We start from the raw sequence: 18,775 nt of genomic DNA, 5'->3' as shown, positions 1-18,775 counted from the left end.
CTATGGCGTCTGCCAGTGCAATCCAGGGAAAAAGGGTGTGAAATGATTATCTGCCGTTGCTTTCATGGAGGAAGGATTGAGTGATGACATTTACCCAGAATCACCCACGACACTGTTTTTGCATTGGGATCTCAACCCAGAATTCCAATGGGCAGGGGAGACTGCGGGAACTATTGGATAGCTACAGGACAGCTACCCACAGTGCAACGCTCCGGAAATCGACGCTCAGTGCTCTCAAACATCAGAAAATCCAAATCAAAAATCTCTAGTCAGCTTCCCTGATGCTATTTAGACCCACATGGGAAGACATGAAACTGTCACACATCAGTTTCAAGCTGATAATGCCACTGAGAGCTATGAGCATCACAGTGTTAGACAAAAAATGAAACAAAACAAAAAACCAAAAGCTTAAAGCAGAGCCTGGAGAAGATTAAGAGTGACAGGGATCACTCCCCATTCTCCATTCACAACAATTAGGAGACTCAGGGTATGTCTTCACTATCAACGTTAAAGCGCTGCTGAGCAGCGCTTTAGTGTGGCTGCGTAGTTGTGGCCCCGGCGCAGTGTACTGTCTACACTGCTGAAACTTACATTGCTCGGGGGGTGTTTTTTCACACCCCTGAGCAAGTAAGTTTCAGCGCTGTAAAGTGGCAGTGTAGACAAGACCTAAAAGAGGAGCAGAGAGGACACCTTCCCCACCTCCCATCAAAAACAATGAGTCTTGGGGAATGCAAAAAGGAAGGAGAAGTACCTTTTCTCCCTTGTACCAACTAGAGGAATAACAGCTTCAAATTTAAACCAGACAGGTACTAGCCAGAGGCTGATACACAGGATGGAGTTCACAAACAAGGCCCAGACATAGCACCTTATTTCAAATCCCACCACCCTCTCCTTACCCCAGCAGCTGGAATGGGCAGATGGAGCTGTATTTTTAATCAGTGTGTTGCCTGTGGACACTCCCTGGTGAAGCTACATCACTCAGCTAATAGGTAAATTAAGGACAAATTCTATATAAAAAGTTTGATTTTTTTCAAATTAATTAAAAGAAACCTATGTGTCTCATTTTCATATCATTCAATGAGCTGAGGGTTTCTTTAATTAGATATCCTTAAAATATATATTCAATTTCTAAAAATTAAATACCAAACTGAAATTCAATTTTAGCTTCAGTAACAGCTTTCTTATTATACATTATTGAACAGCGTCTGAAAATATCTCAATGTGTACCTTGTCAGACTTGGGCCTGATCCTGCTAATACTTATGTACTATCTCATTTAGTTCAGTGCATCCAATTATTCACAAAGTTTCTCACAAACTTAAGTGTTGGCAGGACCAAGGCTTTAATTCACAAACTTTGCTAAAATTTATTTGATATAGTTGCATAAGACTGCAGTATCAAATTTAAGTATAAAAATATATTTCCATCAGTTACACACTGCTATGCAACAAAGCAGCAATAAAAATGTTATAAAGCTGGAAGGTTTAGGCTCGTTTTAAAGATTTATGAAAATGAAAATAATTGAATTGCTTAATAACTACTAACATAACTAAGTGACAAGATACAAGTTCTAAGATTAAAACATCAACCAACCTTGATAAACTGTGCTCATTTTTTAAAAGTTGCTTTAAGAAAAAAAACCCCCTCAAACATAAGCACCAGGAGTGTTTTGATGTCAATAGCTTTACTTACCCGAGCAATACAGTAATCCTTGGGATTTTCCTTTTCCAGACCGTACTTCTCCAGTGCTTCAATAACTGCAAAGTCTGCCGTATCTGTAGTGGACAGCAGGATGGTCTTGTACGGTATATTTGGTTTTAAACTGTCTGCATAAATCCTCAGGGTTCCACCTTGAAAATATATGCAATTACTATTTTATCTGAGCAAAGGGATATGCAATCACAGATTTAAGAGTCCTAAACATTTGAACAGACTTCTTTGGTATACCTTAACACCAAAACTCTACAAATTCCTCCTTTCATAGATTCCATCTATTTCCCATCCCTACATACAAATGCTATGCCTCATCAAATAGCAAAAGCTATCTTTTAGCACATTATACAAAGGGATTCTCATTTGTTACTATAAATATTTAATTTCATGCATCTGAGAAAGACTCTGCTTATAAAACACAAGTATACAGCTTTTTCCATACTTCCCTGAGAGATCGATTTCTCCTTCCTTTTAAAGAAAAGGCCTGGGATTAGAATGAGCATGCAATCGCTGTATCAAAACTAAAACTGTTTCCCAGAAACCTTTTCTGAAATATAAATGACATAAATGGGAAACCACACATTCTAACAATAGATCTTACAACCTTTCTGACAGCTAAATCCAGTTACACATAGCAAAGTTGTGATAAACAGGGACACTGAAGAGCTTAAATTATCTTAGTTTACCTGAATCCCTAAACACTGCCACACGCATTGATACACTGAAGTCCACAAATTTCACAGGACTATTTTTTACTTAATAGTTTGGCAGTAGTTTTTTTTTTTTCTTTTTGCAAACTCTAGCAAGTTTTTTTTTTTTTAAGCTGTTATTACCAATGAGAGTAAAGTAAACAAACAGTTACCAGACACAGAAACTGACTTTAGTATGAGCAAGTTAAAGAGAGGAAAGTTACATTTCACTGGACTAATTTAATAAAAGAAAGTTTCAAGAATTGTTGGCCATGTGAAAAAGGGCTAAGCTTCCTTTAAGTAGTATATCATTAAATTAAAGAAGCAAATCTGACTCACTACCTGAGTCTGGCCGGCCATCAGAGCTGCGGAACTCCTGCATTCTCTTCTCTAGTTTCTGTTGTCGCCGTCGTTTCATGACTACCTCAGGATTGGATATCGTCCGAGTGAAGCTGGTCTCCGGCATATCTTTGTACACCTCTGCTGCAAGACGAGAATTCTCACTGTCAAATTAATTTAAAGAAAAAGAAAAAAGAAAATATATATTATACAATACTTTGAAACATCTAAACACATCCTAATTACCACATGAACTATTAAACAATCAGATCTGCACCGTGACAGTCAGAGTACATCACTATACAAGGATAATGTTTTCACTTACCATAGCTCTGTTATATTATTCACATGCCTGTGCTCATGTACAATAAATAGTAACCAAGAGTCTTGTATATTAGTACTAGTCATCTTACCAAGATAAGAAAATTGAGGTCTTTCTAGAAAAAAAATTAAATTAGTCAGATTCTCACATATTTAATTTTATTCTTATCTGCAGGTGTTGAAGATCGTCTGGAAGCAACTAGAGTTGGTATGTGTTTGTTCTCAACATTCATTTTACTTCACTCAACTTGAATTAAAAAACCAAGTTCAAGCAAAATTACATTAGGGAAGGCTAAAAAGGTTATTTTGAATGTGAAGACAAAACAACCAAAAAAACCCAACCCACGTCCAGAGAGAACTCTGGACAAAATGAATCACTTGTATTCTACTAATAATTCAAACAAACAATTAAATCCACTGACTTCTCAAGCAATAATTTCTTTATACTAATGTAAAAACATTAAAATTGTGCTACAAAGAAATTGAGTTATTAACAAAACTGCAATATTAATATACAAGAACACTGTATTGTGGAGCTAAGTTTGCTCTCCACATAGTATGTTTAACAAATTAAAGACTGGAGATGATTCAGAGAAGAGCCATGACAATGATTAAAGGATTAGAAAACACGTCTTATAGTGACTGACCTCCTTGAATCTATGTATTTAGCTTAATAAAGAGAAGGTTAAAGGCTGACTTGATCAGTCTAGACGTACCTACATGGGGAACAAATATTTAATAATTGGCTCTTCATTCTAGCAGAGAATGGCATAACACAATATAATGGCTGGAAGTTGAAGCTAGGTTGGTGGATTCTCCATCACAGGAAATTTTTACATCAAGACTGGATGTTTTTATAAAAGATATCCTCCAGGAATTATTTTTGGGAAGTTCTATGGCATACAGGAGGTCAGACTATGATCACAATGGTCCCTTCTGGCCTTAAAAATCTATGAAAACCTAAAAGAAGCAAAGCTCTAAAGATGACTAACAGCAGTATATTTCCTCATCCTGAGACAAAAATCATCACTACCACAAGCACAATACATCACAGAGAATGCACCACTAAAACTTGTCTCTGAAAAAATGCTGGCATTTCATCACCTCCTCCCCAAATCTCACCCACACATCCTACCTACCCCGCACACAGATCAGGCTCTTCCCTTTAATCCCATTGTTCCTTCTGCACAATTCCATGAACCTATTTTTTTTATTTTTATACACACACACAGGGGAATATGTTAAAGATCTTGATTGCCATGAATCTGTTCAACTGAGTCACAAGAAAAGCATATCTTCTGTGCTGAAGATCCTGGTTGCCACAAAATGCATGAAGATTCTGGTCTTCTGCAAAGTAGCCATGATTTTGTCAAAGATCTGTGATGCAATACAAACTACATCTGACTAGCCAAACTTATTCCCCATACACAATGTTAGCCCAGAGCTTTATCTCAGAGGTCATGTAGTTATTCTTGAAGTTCACGAAGTGCATGTAGAAGTTTTCATATCAGATTAAGGTCTACCTACTCCAGTATCCTGTTTCTGTCAGTGTCCATACCAGATGCTTCAGAATCAAGTACAACAAACATCATAATGAATAATTATGAAATAACCTGTCCACAGGTGAAGTTTCTTGGTAACATCAGATAGTAAGTAGCTGACTTACACCCTGAAGCATGAGAACTTTAGATCTCCCTTTTTATCCTGTTCTGATGTGGATGTTAATATCATCCCTATAAGTATCCAATTCTTTTTTTAATCCTCATAAGCTCTTTGCTTCAATGATACTTTATAGAGTGAATTACACAGCAGTAATAGTGTAAAAAATAATTTTTTTTTTAGTGGTTTTAAATGTGCCTTTCCATGATATTGATTGTCCACTGCCCTTGTATCATGAGAAAGGGTAAATAGGTGTGCCTAATTCACCATCTATGCCATTCATTATTTTGTGTACCCAGTTCATGTTTCTTGTTATTTAACTCCTCTTTAAACAAGTCTTTTCAATCACTCCTCATATGGTGTTCACCGGGCATCTATTTCCCCATTTCCCTGTTGAACTCTTATTTTGCTCTATCTTTTTTGTAATAGGATAACTAGAATTGAACTTAATATTCTGGGTGAAGATACAAACACACACACATATATATAAAACGGAATAATATTCCAGTATTATTTTCTATTCCACTCCTTACACATTCTAATATTTTGCTTCTTCACCAAAGGTGAGCACTGAGCAAATATTTTCTTTGAAATGTCCACTATGAGGCTTACGTGAATACACAAGGTGTTTATTAAATTTCTGCAGCAAATAAAGCTGCAAAGCAGGAGTAGGGAGAAAAAACATGGTTACTTATCTTGTAACTCTTGTTCTTCGAGATGTGTTGCTCATATCCATTCCAGTAGGTGTACGCGCCGCGCGTGCACGTTCGTCGGAAACTTTTACCCTAGCAACTCAAGCGGGCCGGCAGGTCGCCCCCCTAGAGTGGCGCCGCTTATGGCGGGTGATATATACCCTGCCGGCCCGCCCGCTCCTCAGTTCCTTCTTTGCCGTTACTCCGACAGTGGGAAGGAGGGCGGGTGTGGAATGGATATGAGCAACACATCTCGAATGAACAAGAGTTACAAGGTAAGTAACATGTTTTCTCTTCGAGTGCTTGCTCATATCCTTCCGTAGGTGATTCCCAAGCCTTACCTAGGCGGTGGGGTCGGGTGAGAGTCACAGTGCGCACACGCAGAACCGGAAGGCCGCATCATCCCTGGACTGCTGGACTAGGGCATAATGGCTAGTAAACGTGTGCACGAGGACCAGGTCGCCGCTCTGAGATTTCCTGGAGGAACTCGTCGGGAACGCTACAGACGATGCTGGGCTCTCGATAGAGTGTGCAGTTATAACGCCCGAAGGAGATCACGATGGTCGTACATGTTCTTATGCAGGACGTTACCCACGAGGAGATCCTCTGTGAAGGACTGGCAGCCCTTTGAGCCGCTCAGCTATTGCGACAAAGAGCTGAGTGGACTTGCGGAACGGCTTAGTTCTATCTATATAAAAGGCGAAGCGTCGGGAGGCGATCGCCTACGCGCACGTCTAGGCAATGTAACTGTTGTTCTCTATGAGATGAATGAGGTTGTTTAGGATTAAGAAGACGGATCAATTTAATTGTCCTGGTTTAACGTGGCAAGGCCTGAGACAATTTTTGGGAATGGCCGGGTGCGGCCTCAGTTGCACCTTCTTCGATTGGAAGACTGTTCATCGAGGGCGGAGTGCGCCAGCTCGTATCCCGCTTAGGGATGTGATTGGCCACCCGCCATAGCGGCGCCACTCTAGGGGGCGACCTGCCGGCCCGCTTGAGTTGCTAGGGTAAAAGTTTCCGATGAACGTGCACGCGCGGCGCGTACACCTACTGGAATGGATATGAGCAAGCACTCGAAGAAGAACTGGTGCTTTTAAGTCCGACCGTGAGGTATTTACGGCTCCTACTGACCGGGGAGAGCTGGGGGAAGAAAAGTACTGTTATGAAGTGAATGACCCCAAATATTCTATTTAGATGAAAGTGTTTGTGCCCAACAAAATATCCAGGTCCAAAAACTGGGAAAAAGGAAAGAAGAAAAAACTCTGCAGGACATGAGGTTCTGTGGCAACCATAAAGAAATTGCTGCTATCCTCCAAAGATGATGTGGACTGGGGCTCCAAAAGGAAATACAAGCAATGGGTTTGCATTTGTAGCAGGTAACAATGGAAAAGAAACTCTCAGAGTTCCCTCTGGACAAGATAAAATGGGTAGCAAGTAAATAGTTGTGGATTAGAAACATGAGAAATGTTATGGCACATATTTTAAAGAACAGGATTTCAGTGTGAAATTTGACTGAATTAACATTAGTAAGAATCTTAACTTTTTCATTTCATAGTTTGAAAATTCAAAAGCTGCTAACATTAAGGTTATAAGTGTACGATTTTGTATTTTAATTTTCCTGTAAAACCCTGATTTATTGTGTTTACAAGTTTTCTATCTGCAAAGCTGAAGGCAAACGTTTTCAAAAATGGATGCCTAAACTTAGACAGATAAACAAATGGCTTGATTTTCAAAGTAATCACTATCTGCTGCTTCAATAGGACATGATGGATGCTCGGCACTTTTGAAGATCAGGCATCTTATTTAGGTGCCTGAATGAAAGAGTTCAGAACCCTAACTTTTGGTATTCATTTCTAAAAGTTTTAGCCTTAAGTTTATCACGTTGACATAAGCCACAGTACTTAGTTTCTTGGCCATCACAGCCAACATTTTCTTTTGGCTGTGAGCTCTACAGGGACCTGCCTACATTGCCTTTTGCTCTCTAGTTTTCCCAACAAATTAAGTTCCATACAAGGATTAATAGTGTCTAATCCCTGCACTGTTCCACTGAACTAGGCAGCAATATATGGGGGAGTTAGAGATGGAGTCCAGTTTGCAGTTAGAGAACTGCAGGAGCCAGAATCGTAGGCTGGTGAGGTAAGCAGCCTGGAGAATAGTGAACAGCCAAAGACCAGGGAGCTAAAGAGATGAGTCGCTGAAGCCTGCTACAAGCTCTTCCGTTTCCTAACAGAAGCACATGTGGAGGGGAGAAGGTTCTGAGCTGGATTGCCTGGACAAGATCTCAAGAGTCAAGGCCCAGGCTACCTGGAGGGCAGAAGGAGGAACTCATCTTTGAGAATAATCATTTCAAAAGAAGTTTCTGAAAAGTATTTTCACCTATAAGCAACAGCTGTGGATTTTCATATGGGAAGAGAGTCAGGAGTGAAAGATGTCTCATGACAACAAACAATTCTGCTGCAAAATTTACAGGTTGTTGCACTTTAGGAGTTGCTACCATAAAATTTCGTCTTATTGTGATAACCAAATGTGATTTATTTTAAATTATTCTCTCTCCACCCGCAATGTTAAGTGGTTACTTATTATATAATTTTTTTCGAGCGGTAATACAACTAATTTATATCATAATTAACTCATCAAAATTAAAATAAACTTACATATCATCTCCATGAAAAGGTCTATCATCTCTATCTGATGCTTGCCGCATTGCCTCTTTCTCTCGCCTCTTCTTTTCTTTTTTCTCTTTCTTTGATAGAGTCCGTTTGAAGTTCTGGATCACTCCCTCTTTTTCTTGTTTTTCAGGCCCATTGCTCTGAGCCTTCTGAAATGAATCAAGTTAAACTGCTTTTGTCACTTGGTCTACTGCAAAGTCGCTAATGATCTCTAATTACATCACAAACTAGATTAAGTAGTTTAAGTTTGTAAAGCATAAGCTAAAATACTTAGTAATGCCATATTGGAAATAGATACAGGAAAATCAACCACCCCCATTACGGGAGGTGGGGGGCATGGAGAAGGGGAAGGAACCATTAGCAATTAAGCATTTGATTTTTAAGTTACAAACAACTAAAAACATTCTTCAGAGACTGAATGAAATTATTACAAACCTTGTAGCAGGTGCAGCAACTCACTACCACCTCCCCAACTAACTTACAGTACTTACTGGCATCTTAATTTTACTCTCTTCTTTTATACTTTAATGGAAATATGAAGTTGGATGCATACTTTGCTTTTCCCCCCCTTGTATAATATACCCTCCTGTCTTTTTATTTAGGAAAGCTTTTTTCAGATCCTTCTTCTTTCACCGCATGGCACAGATTCAATGGCTCTTTGCAGCAGAGATTATATTCCTTGCAGCTTCTTTTCCTGATAAGATTGTACCCAAGTGCATTTTTGGGGAAAACACACAGCATTGACAAATAACACTAAAACAATATGTCAAGAGCCATCAGTAATAAAAGGCTCCCAGACTACCTCTGACAAGGAGATCCTTGTAGGCAAGTGGCAGGCTGACTAAATTGCTTCGGAACCTTTTCAAAACCACTTTAATTTTTGATATTTCTAGAAAGGAGATCGGGTGAGGCCAAAACAGGTAGTGATTTCCCTTATGGTTGGGCATCAGTATGAGTACTGGCTTTCACTCCTCTCAACATGGGAGAGGATTGATTGAAAGATATGACAACCCTGCCCAAGTTTAAGTTAAGTGGAGCCAAGCTTGTAGGCACCGCAAGTGGAGTCTGATGAAAGATGTCAGATAGGTGCATATAGCCTAACACGGAGAGGCACCGACACACCATTGATCAAGGTTTGTGGGTGGTGCAAGAGATCAGGCTGCTTGTTGCCTAAAATCTGTCTGCTGGAACGAAAGCTCTCACAGAGATTGAGTCCAGCCGTGCTTCTATAAAAGTTACACTTACAGTTATATCAGCAAAATAACTCTGTTGCTGATATAACCTCCTGGTGGGATTGGCCTACCAGAAGCCAGTCATTTAGGTATGGAAATACCATATATCCCTAATGTCTCATCTGGGCCACTAGCACTGCAAAAACATTCGGGAACACCCTGGACACCATCATGAGTTCAAAGGGAAGGACATGGAATTGGCTGGTCAGCAGTGCTACCATGAAACGCAGGAACTTCCTGTGTGATAATATACATCCTTCATATCAAGAGCTGCGTACAACGCTCCCTCCTGAAGGGAGGTGATTATAGATGCCACTGTTATCCTGGATTTCCGCTTCCAGATAAAGTTGTTAAGCTGCCGAAGGTCCTGGATGGGTCTCCGCACTCCGTCCTTCCTGGGAATTAGGAAATACGGGGAGTAGAACCCTCTCCCTCGGTACTGAGGAGGAATGCGCTCTATCCCTCCCGAATAAAAAGGATTCGGCTTCCTACTGAAGATTCAATTGGTGAGAAGGATCCCAGAGGGGGTTTGGGAAGACAGCTCGTTAGGCGGGAACGAGAGATACTCTATGGAGTATCTCTGATGGATAATCTGCAGAACTCAACTGCCTGTGATGATCTTGTCCCAACTGTGGGTGAAGAAAATAAGATGGCCCCCCAAAGATGACGGGATAAGATGTAAGTAGCATCGGTGATATATGGATCTCAACACGCATGACAAAACTATCCTCTCGCCTGAGGTTGAGAGGATGTGGAGGGTGTAGTGGTGGACGGAGCTGAGGAACGGGACCTCTGAATCCTCTGTCACTTACGACGAGGTTCAGGTGGATGCTGGTAGAATGAGGTAGGTGAATGGGGAAGTCTTAGCCATAGGCTGGTACCCACCAGCAGCCAGCTCTCTGCCTTTTCTCCAGCACCTCCCACCCACCAGTGACCCAACCACTCAACTTCTCCCCCTCCCTCCCTCCCTGCGCCTCCTGCCCACTATGATCAGCTGTTTCACAGCATGCAGGAGGCGCTAGGAGAGATGGAGAGGACCACGGATGGAGTGTGCTCAGGGTGGAGGGCAGAACTGGGTAGGAAAAGGCAGGATGGGGACTTGGGGGAAGGGGTCAGAGGGGTAGGGTGGGATGGGCCTGAGGCAGAGCAGGGGGTTTGAGCACCCACAGGGCCCAGAGGAAGCCAGCGCCTGTGGTCACAGCTGAAAGTGCTGTCTCTGGTGTTTCCTCCTTGGGGCTGTAGTATAAATAACCAGCGATTACAAGGTGGATCTCGAGTCCATATGAAAATGAAGAGACATGTCTGTCTTTTCATTAAAAAAGTTGGACTTATCGAAAGGGGGGAGGGAGTGTCTTGGATAGTATTTTGGACCTCAGACTCAAACTTTAAGGCCAGAAAAGACCACCATAATCATCTAGTCAAACCTCCTGCACATTGCAGGCCACAGAACCTCACCCACCCACTCCTGTAATAGACCCCTAACCTCTGGCTGAGTTACTGAAGCCCTCAAATCATGGTTTAAAGACTTCGAGAATCAGAGAAGTCACAATTTACACTAGTTTAAACCTGCAAGTGATCTGTGCCCCATGTTGCAGAGGAAGGCAAAAAACCCCAGGATCTCCACCAATCTGCCCTGGGGAAAATTCCTTCCTGACCCCAAATATGGAGATGAGTTAGACCCTGAGCATGTGGGTAAGATCCACTACGCAGATACCTGGGAAGGAATTCCCTGTAATAACTCAGAGCCCTAACCACTTAGTGCCCCATCTCCAGCAGCCGGGGACTTTTGCTACTGGGAGTCACCGATGGGCCACATGCCATCATAGGCATTCCCATCGTATCATCCCCTTCATAAACTGATCAAGCTCAGTCTTGAAGCCAGTTAGGTTTTTTGCCCCCACTGCTCCCCTTAGAAGACTGTTCCAGAACTTCAATCTGATGGTTAGAAATCTTCGCCTAATTACAACCCTAAACCTGTTGATGGCCAGTTTATATCCATTTGTTCTTGTGTCCACATTGGCGCTTAAGTTAAATAACTCCTCTCCCTCCCTGGTATTTATCCCGCTGATGGATTTGTAGACAGCAATCATCTCTCTCCCTCAGCCTTCTTTTGGTTAGGTTAAACAAGCCAAGCTCTGAGTATCCTCTCAGAAGGTAGGTTTTCCATTCTTCAGATCATCCTAGTAGCCTTTTCTGCACCTGTTCCAGTTTGAATACATCATTCTTAAACATAGAAGACCAGAACTGCACACAGTATTCCAGATGAGGTCTCACCATTGCCTCACATAATGGTACTAACACTTCCCTGTCTCTACTGGAAATACCTCAACTGATGCGTCCTAGGACTGCATTAGCCTTTTTCACGACTGCATCACATTGACGGCTCAGTCATCCTGTGATCAACTAGTACATCCAGGTCTTTCTCCTCTGTCGCTTCCAACTGATAAGTCCCCAGTGTGCAAGAAAAATTCTTGCCGTTAATCCTTAAATGTATGACCTAGCACTTTGCACCACTACATTTCATCCTACTTCTAAGACCTCTCTAAGAAAGCCCAACAATTGAAGACAAGTCCCTTTGCATGACCAGCCCTGTGGCTAAAGATCTGGATGGTGTACCTGCAGCATCTACTGTAGCCTGAAGATAGAACCCCCTTTGCTACCAACTTCCCCTCACTCAGAGAGGAGACTGGAACTGGGCTCTATCTTTCATGGGTAGCTTGCCTTTAAATTCCACAAGTCTAGTGTAAGTGTTAAAATAGTATTTTGCTAATAAGGCTTGGTAGAGGAAACGACCTGAACCAGGTTGGGGAGCAAAAGCATTTATTTTGGACAGTCCACTGCAGAGATCTGTCCTTATGCCAGTGCAAGTGGCTTTTACTCTCATGGGAAGCTGTGATCCTCTATACCAGTGGCTCTCAACCTTTTCAGACTACTATACCTCTTTCAGGAATGATCTGTCTTCGGTCTTCCCAAGTTTCACCTCACTTAAAAACTACTATCTTACAAAATCAGACATAAAAATACAAAAGTGTCACAGCACACTATTACTGAAAAACTGTTTGCTTTCTCACTTTTACCATATATTTATAAAATAAATCATTTGGAATAAAAATAATATACTTACATTTCAGTGCATATTATGTAGAGCAGTATAAACAAGTCATTGTATGAAATTTTAGATTGTACTGATTTTGCTTGTGCTTTTTATGTAGCTTGTTGTAAAACTAGGCAAATATCTAGATGAGTTGATGTGCCCCCAGAAGACCTCTGCTTACACCCAGAGGTACATGGACCACTGGTATATACTATTATGGTGACCACATTTACAAGACTATGATACATTTTGTACAAAATATGCCTTGTGAGATATCTGAAAACTCCAACTGCTGAATATTGTTGTCCTGGTAAAATATGTCTACTAGCATTGTATGAGAAGCTATTATGTATCACTTTTATAACATGCTCCAAGGTGAAGACAAGCAAGTCCAAACCAAACCAGTTTTTCAGGGACAAAGACACACTAGCATCCAAAATAGGTTTTAAAGAGTGATCACTGGCTTAAACAGCCATTCTTCAGCAATGAGAAGGTGTAAACAAGAAATTTACACTGCATCACAGGAACATTCAACCCTCCCATCCACAAGGGACTATGTGTCACCCCCCTCTTGGGGGGGGGATGAGAGGGGGGGCTGTCGCAATCTTCAAAAAGGGGAGGGTGGTATAAGAAAGAGACAGTGTCCTCCAACTCACCTCTCCCTCCTTCCATCTCTTTGCTCATGACATCAATGAGCACCTGAAGACTTGTGAACTGGGAGAACGGTCCCTGGCTGAATGGAAATCCAGTCTGTGAACTATTACAACTTGTGCTGAGAGAAAGATATTGCTCTAAATCTTATTAGCTTGTTAAAGTTTAGGAATTAACTTGTGTTTTTATTTTTTTTATTTTCTTTTGTAACCAATCCTGACTTTTATGCATCACTTGTAATCACTTAAAATCTTTCTGTAGATAATAAACTTATCTTACTGATTTATCTTAACCAGTACATATTTGGATTAAAGTGTGTGGGAAATTCCATTTGGGATAACGAGGTTGGTGCAATATCATTTTCTTCTGATGAAATGACAGACTTTCTAAGAGCTTGCATTGTTCGTGAGTGTGCTGGAGAGTATAAGACGCACATTTCTGAGGGAAAAACTTGGAAGAGGAATTTGCAGGTGTCACCTTGTATGTAATTCATCCATGATTGGTCAGAGTGCTCATATATTTAGGTGGGAGTGAATCTGCACTTAGCAGAGATAGATGCCTTACCCTAGATCAGGGGTCGGCAACCTTTCAGAAGTGGTGTGCCAAATCATCATTTATTCACTCTAATTTAAGGTTTCGCGTGCCAGTAATACATGTTAACGTTTTTAGAAGGTCTCTAAGTCTTTAATATATAACAAAACTATTGTTGTATGTAAAGTAAATAAGGTTTTTAAAATGCTTAAGAAGCTTCTTTTAAAATTAAATTAAAATGCAGAGCCTCCCTGACCGGTGGCCAGGACCCGGGCAGTATGAGTGCCACTGAAAAACAGCTCGCATGCCGCCTTCGGCACTTGTGCCATAGGTTACCTACCCCTGCCCTAGATGGTACGGGCACTGGTGATGCTCACTGCTGAGAGAAAAGGAGCAATGGCAGGAGACAGCTCTTGAATCCCAGGACCAGGGGGATTCTATTCTGTACTAAACTATGTACTGACTAGAATTAAGCTAAGATATAAACTATTTAAATTAAATTTTGTACAGGTTCTGCAATAGCAAAGGAGGACACAATTCCAATGCGGGCCATGTAGCAGTAATAAGGAACGGGAGAGACGCTGACCCACACAGCCTCTTATATCCTCTGTCAGGAGGACGAGGAGAGCTACTGCACATGTGTGGGTCAACAGACACTGCTTTGAAGAAAATCTGGACTCAAGCACATGCATATGCACGTGTGGAATACACATGGGGACCATCATTTGAAGAAGAACCAACACTCCACTAATGAAAGTCAGCAGACCCTTATGAAGACAAGTTAAAATTTACCTGGGTACCTTCACAAGAAACATGTCAGTCTCATTTTTGCTAATATCAGACACAAACACTAGAAATCAAATTGTGCTCTTCATGAGACTACACCTTAAAACTAGGTGAAGCAAATCCAAAACATGGCAACCATGCGCGACACGTGACTTTCACATCTGGGTAGGCTGGGCCTGAGCACCAGAAGCTTCCTATCAGTGGGGAGGGCCACCGGCACCCAGACCATCGCCCACCCCCTGCTCTGCCCCGAGACCCACCCCCACTTGGCCTTGTCCCTCAAGGCCCCCTCCACACTCCACCCCTAGACCGTCCCAAGCCTGGCACCCTCCCCTAAGAGGCTCCTCTATCTGTGCCTCTCTGTCCCCTCACCTGGAGGCCCTCTGCCTGCTGCCCACACCTCTCTGCTTTTCAGGGGGATAACAGGCATGAGAAGCACGCGCAGGGGTGTGCGGAGCAGTGGCAAAGCACGAGAGATAGCCTGTGTGTGTGTGTGCACACGCGCGCGCACATGTGTGTAAGAAGTATGAGATGCGGGGGGTGGGGGGGAAGGTAGGCCCATGGTGGAAGAGGTGGAGCAGGGATGGGAAAGAGAGCAGTATAGGTAGGGCCATAGGGGAAAAGTGGGACCCTGGAGCAGGGCCTCAGTGCGGAGAGTGGGTGGGGCCATGAGCACCCTTTCAGCGATAGCACTCCAACAGCTGCAGGCCAGTGGGGCGCTTTGAAAGGGAGGTGCCCCACAACCCATTTGGGAAGGCTTAGCGCCCCTCCACCCCATTATACCAGCCGCCCATGATGGCAGACCTCTGGATGCAATGATATTAAACTAGCTCTCCACAATCTACACTGTCTGCCAATAGATTTGCTGGTAAAGTTTAAGTGGTTGTTTGGGCCTTTAAAAGTAAGTTTGAGAGAGTAACTAACTCTCTTGTCATGCCATACTTCCACAGTTGGGAACAGCAAAAATGCTCAAACTGGGATCCCAGTGGTGTAAACCAGAAGGGACTACTGGCAAGGAATTCTTTGAAAGGTCTTCACAGCTTTAGAATTCAGTCCCTCTGTACTGTTAGCAGGTTAATGTAAGTTATATGAAGGACTTAAGCTATTTTTAACTTATGATATGAACAGGAACACTTTTATAAATCTAAATAAATATTTATCTAATTTGATCAAGTCACAAAATCACAATAGCGCTTTCTTAAGAACTAAAATCACCACCATGCATATTACTTTACCTTTGGAGGAAGTGTATCATTTTCATTCTTGAGAACAAACCTCCCCTCTCGGTCATCCTTGTTCCAATTTAACTGTACAACAAGAGGCTTCTCATCTATATCTAATCTTCTTTCTTCTTCAAAATATGAAAGAGAAAATTGATAACTAATGTTTATTCAGCACCTCAAGATTCAACACAATTATAGTATGTTATGTTGTCTTAGAGTTGACAAATTTAGGATTAAACTGATTCTCTCTTTAAAGAAAGGTTTGCTGTGTAGCAGGTCTGCTTATGCTTTTCTGCAGCTATGGAGGGTTTCTCAATGCAGGGAGCTATGCCTTTTCCAGTGACTGAGAGGTTAATTTTTTACCCCTGTAGCTGCACAAACTGAAGATTCATTGTAAGTATATTTGTGGAACTTGTAGGACAGACAGTGAAATCTGGGAAGTACAAATTTCCGATGCGTAACTATAGGTGGAACACATAGCAATATCTACAGATAAGAATTCCTAAATTCTCAACCAGGGGTCCAAGGCCAGAAGCAGGTTTCAGGGGGGCTGCCAAGAAGGGGCAGCACTAAACTCGCTGGGGTCCAGGGTAGAAAGCCGAAGCCCCACCGCATGGGACTGAAGCCAGGACCTGAGGGTTGAAGCTGAAACCTGAGCAATATAGTTTCCCAGGGGCCCCACAGCATGAGGTGCCAGGCACTTGCTATTCCCTAACGCTGGCCCTGGCTGTTATATGTAGAAAACTAGTTATTGTGGCATAGGTGGGCCGTCGAGTTTTTATAGCATGTTGAGGGAAGAAAAAGGTTGAGAACCCTTGGCCTCAAGCACTACCATTTAAAAAGACCTTTTAACTTTTTCAAACAAACAAACTTTCACCTTTCAGTCTGAAATTTACCCAATCTGCACAAACACAAATATGTTTGGGAAGGTTGAACAAAAATAAACCAAAGCATTTTAGACTACGGAACAAAGTGAAAAAACCCACTATGCACATATGTAAGGGGGCAGAATTTAAATTGCACATGAAAGCTTAACTTAAAAAAAGCTGGGGAACCACTGGTCTAAATTTATGATTTCTTAGAACATATAAATAAAAAATAAAACACACTAAATCCTCATGCCTCTATTGAGAACAGAGTTAAAAGTTGCTTTTCTATAGAAATACAAAAAGGGAGGGTGGTGAAGAGTGGGGAGGAAACATGTAACTTTTAAGGTCAAACTTTATCAATATGGCACAACTGGTCATGTACTGTATTAAGGTCTTGACCTTGTAGGGGATCCAGGAGCTCTGCAACAGACTGGCAAAGTCACCACAGACTTTGGGACCCAGCCTCTGACTCCAAGAGACATCATCATGTATCTCATCATCAGGATCATCCATTGAGCCCACCTGGGTGATCTCATACTACTATTTTATACTTTCTCCCTAGCTGAGCTCTGATTGGCTCAGTTTCAAATTGAGTATTTATGACTCCATCCATCTTGGAAACCCACTTTCCAGCTAGAATAACAGTGATTGCCCAGTGATTACCAGCCCTTGTTTCTGGATGATTTTGGACACTTGAAAACAGCCTTGATCTGTCTCCTTGCATGTGTACACTAATACAGATATAAACAAACAGAAATCCATTAATTTCTCAACTGCCTTCTTCTCTGTTTTATACTGCAGTGCAATTACAAGAGCAGAAATCTCGGATTGCTGTTTTTATTTTTTTTAAGGGTATGGTAGGACTAGGGGTTATGTAACAAGGGAGAAAGAGCAGAATGTGCAGCCAGAACAGGAGGAACACTGGTGTCAAGGCAGGACACTGTGGGAAGAAGGTTCAACATTCTTCAGCGTGCAGCCTCTAGAGTTGATTTCAATACCTGGGACTTAGAAGGAAAAAACTGGCATGGCCGCAGGTCACAATAAAGACCCTATTTGGAAATCTTTTAAATAAATTCCTATACCTCTCGATAAGAAAGGAACACATGCCAAATGTAAACAATGCAATAAAGAGATACAAGGCCTGGTTGTCAGAATGAAACATTAAAAATGCTCCTCAGAAGGCAATAACTTTGATAATCATGAGGACGTCTGAACAATTTGGATCAACTGGTTAGTAAACTTATTTGTGCACCATTCTTATGGATTGCCTTCCATGTCTTACTATATTAGTAAATGATAAATTATTGTATGCAGTGTTGTAGCCGTGTTGGTCCCAGGATATTAGAAAGACAAGGTGGGTGAGATAATATCTTTTATTGGATCAACTTCAGGTGTGGCTAGAAAGCTTCTCTCTCTCTCACTAGAAGTTGGTTTAAAAAAAGATATTGTCTCATCCACCTTGTCTCTCTAACTTATTGTCAGAGATCTGTGTTTTGGGTGGATTACTTGCTTATGAATTTCAAAGTGTTTGTGTTCAAAATATTAGTTTGTTAAACAAGTTCGTTTGTGGTGGGACCATTTGTCAATTACATTTTTACTGTTACTGCTGGACTTCTGAAATGGATTTTTAGTGCTCAGTATAATCAAACATTCTAGGTAAAGATTTTCTATTTAAAAGCAAAGTTTTATTAGGGATTTATGAATTTTAACATTTAGAAAAAGTTGATTTTTTTTTTGCCATGCTGTTTGGTACGCTGCTAGATATAAAGGTTTAAACAGATTTAGATAATCCTTATGATTTATTATTTTCCCTATAAAACTGGATTTAGACTAAATTACCATTACATAATGCTATAAATCCCCTTTTTTTAAAAAAAGCAGTGCACTCAGTAATAGTAAGTGAGTGTGACTTTACCTTTTTGTTTCAGGGTCGAGCTTAGACATAAGGGGTTATGAACATGCATCGTCTGCAATGTCTACAACTTCAGAGACAGCAGTACTGTAGCTAAACACGTGTCACAGTAAATTACCTTATTTAAAAAAAACAAAAAGAAAAGAAAAGCTTTCTTCATCATCCAGTAAAAAATCATGGATGAGCTCAATCAGGACCAGCAAATTCCAGCAATACTGCTCGGTTCATTTGTGCAACAAATTCTCCTTTTATCTTGTTCAGAACAAACATTTCAATGATGTGGTTCAATCATTATGACCAGACTACACTCCAACCAGCAAAGCAGACATTCCTGGAAGGTTGCTGGATACAGCATATGAGAAGGAAACTGAACGGTGTGCAAAAAACATTGATGGT

At 41.3% G+C, this 18,775-nt stretch overlaps 1 protein-coding gene and 1 long non-coding RNA gene across 24 annotated transcripts in view; one reads left to right on the top strand and one right to left on the bottom strand.

Annotated features, from left to right (window-relative positions):
• Positions 1-18,775, top strand: part of LOC142046591 (uncharacterized) — a 374,791-nt gene that overhangs the window by 173,681 nt on the left and 182,335 nt on the right. The window lies entirely within an intron of this gene.
• Positions 1-18,775, bottom strand: part of AFDN (afadin, adherens junction formation factor) — a 155,800-nt gene that overhangs the window by 134,938 nt on the left and 2,087 nt on the right. For 15 of the 23 annotated variants that reach the window (XM_032781188.2, XM_032781234.2, XM_032781148.2 and 12 more), the window contains exons 2-5: positions 15,611-15,726; positions 8,067-8,230; positions 2,744-2,904; positions 1,692-1,849 (exon numbers count right to left, since the gene is read on the bottom strand). In XM_032781188.2, coding sequence (XP_032637079.2) covers positions 1,692-1,849; positions 2,744-2,904; positions 8,067-8,230; positions 15,611-15,726 — 599 coding nt within the window. The remainder of the gene's footprint in view (positions 1-1,691; positions 1,850-2,743; positions 2,905-8,066; positions 8,231-15,610; positions 15,727-18,775) is intronic. The other 8 variants (XM_075064112.1, XM_032781194.2, XM_032781209.2 and 5 more) reach the window with 1 other exon arrangement.

This window comes from Chelonoidis abingdonii, chromosome 3 (assembly GCF_003597395.2).
Source record: "Chelonoidis abingdonii isolate Lonesome George chromosome 3, CheloAbing_2.0, whole genome shotgun sequence".
NCBI lineage: Eukaryota > Metazoa > Chordata > Testudines > Testudinidae > Chelonoidis > Chelonoidis abingdonii.
Note: the sequence above shows the minus strand (reverse complement) of the source record. Positions and strands in the feature narration are given on the sequence as shown.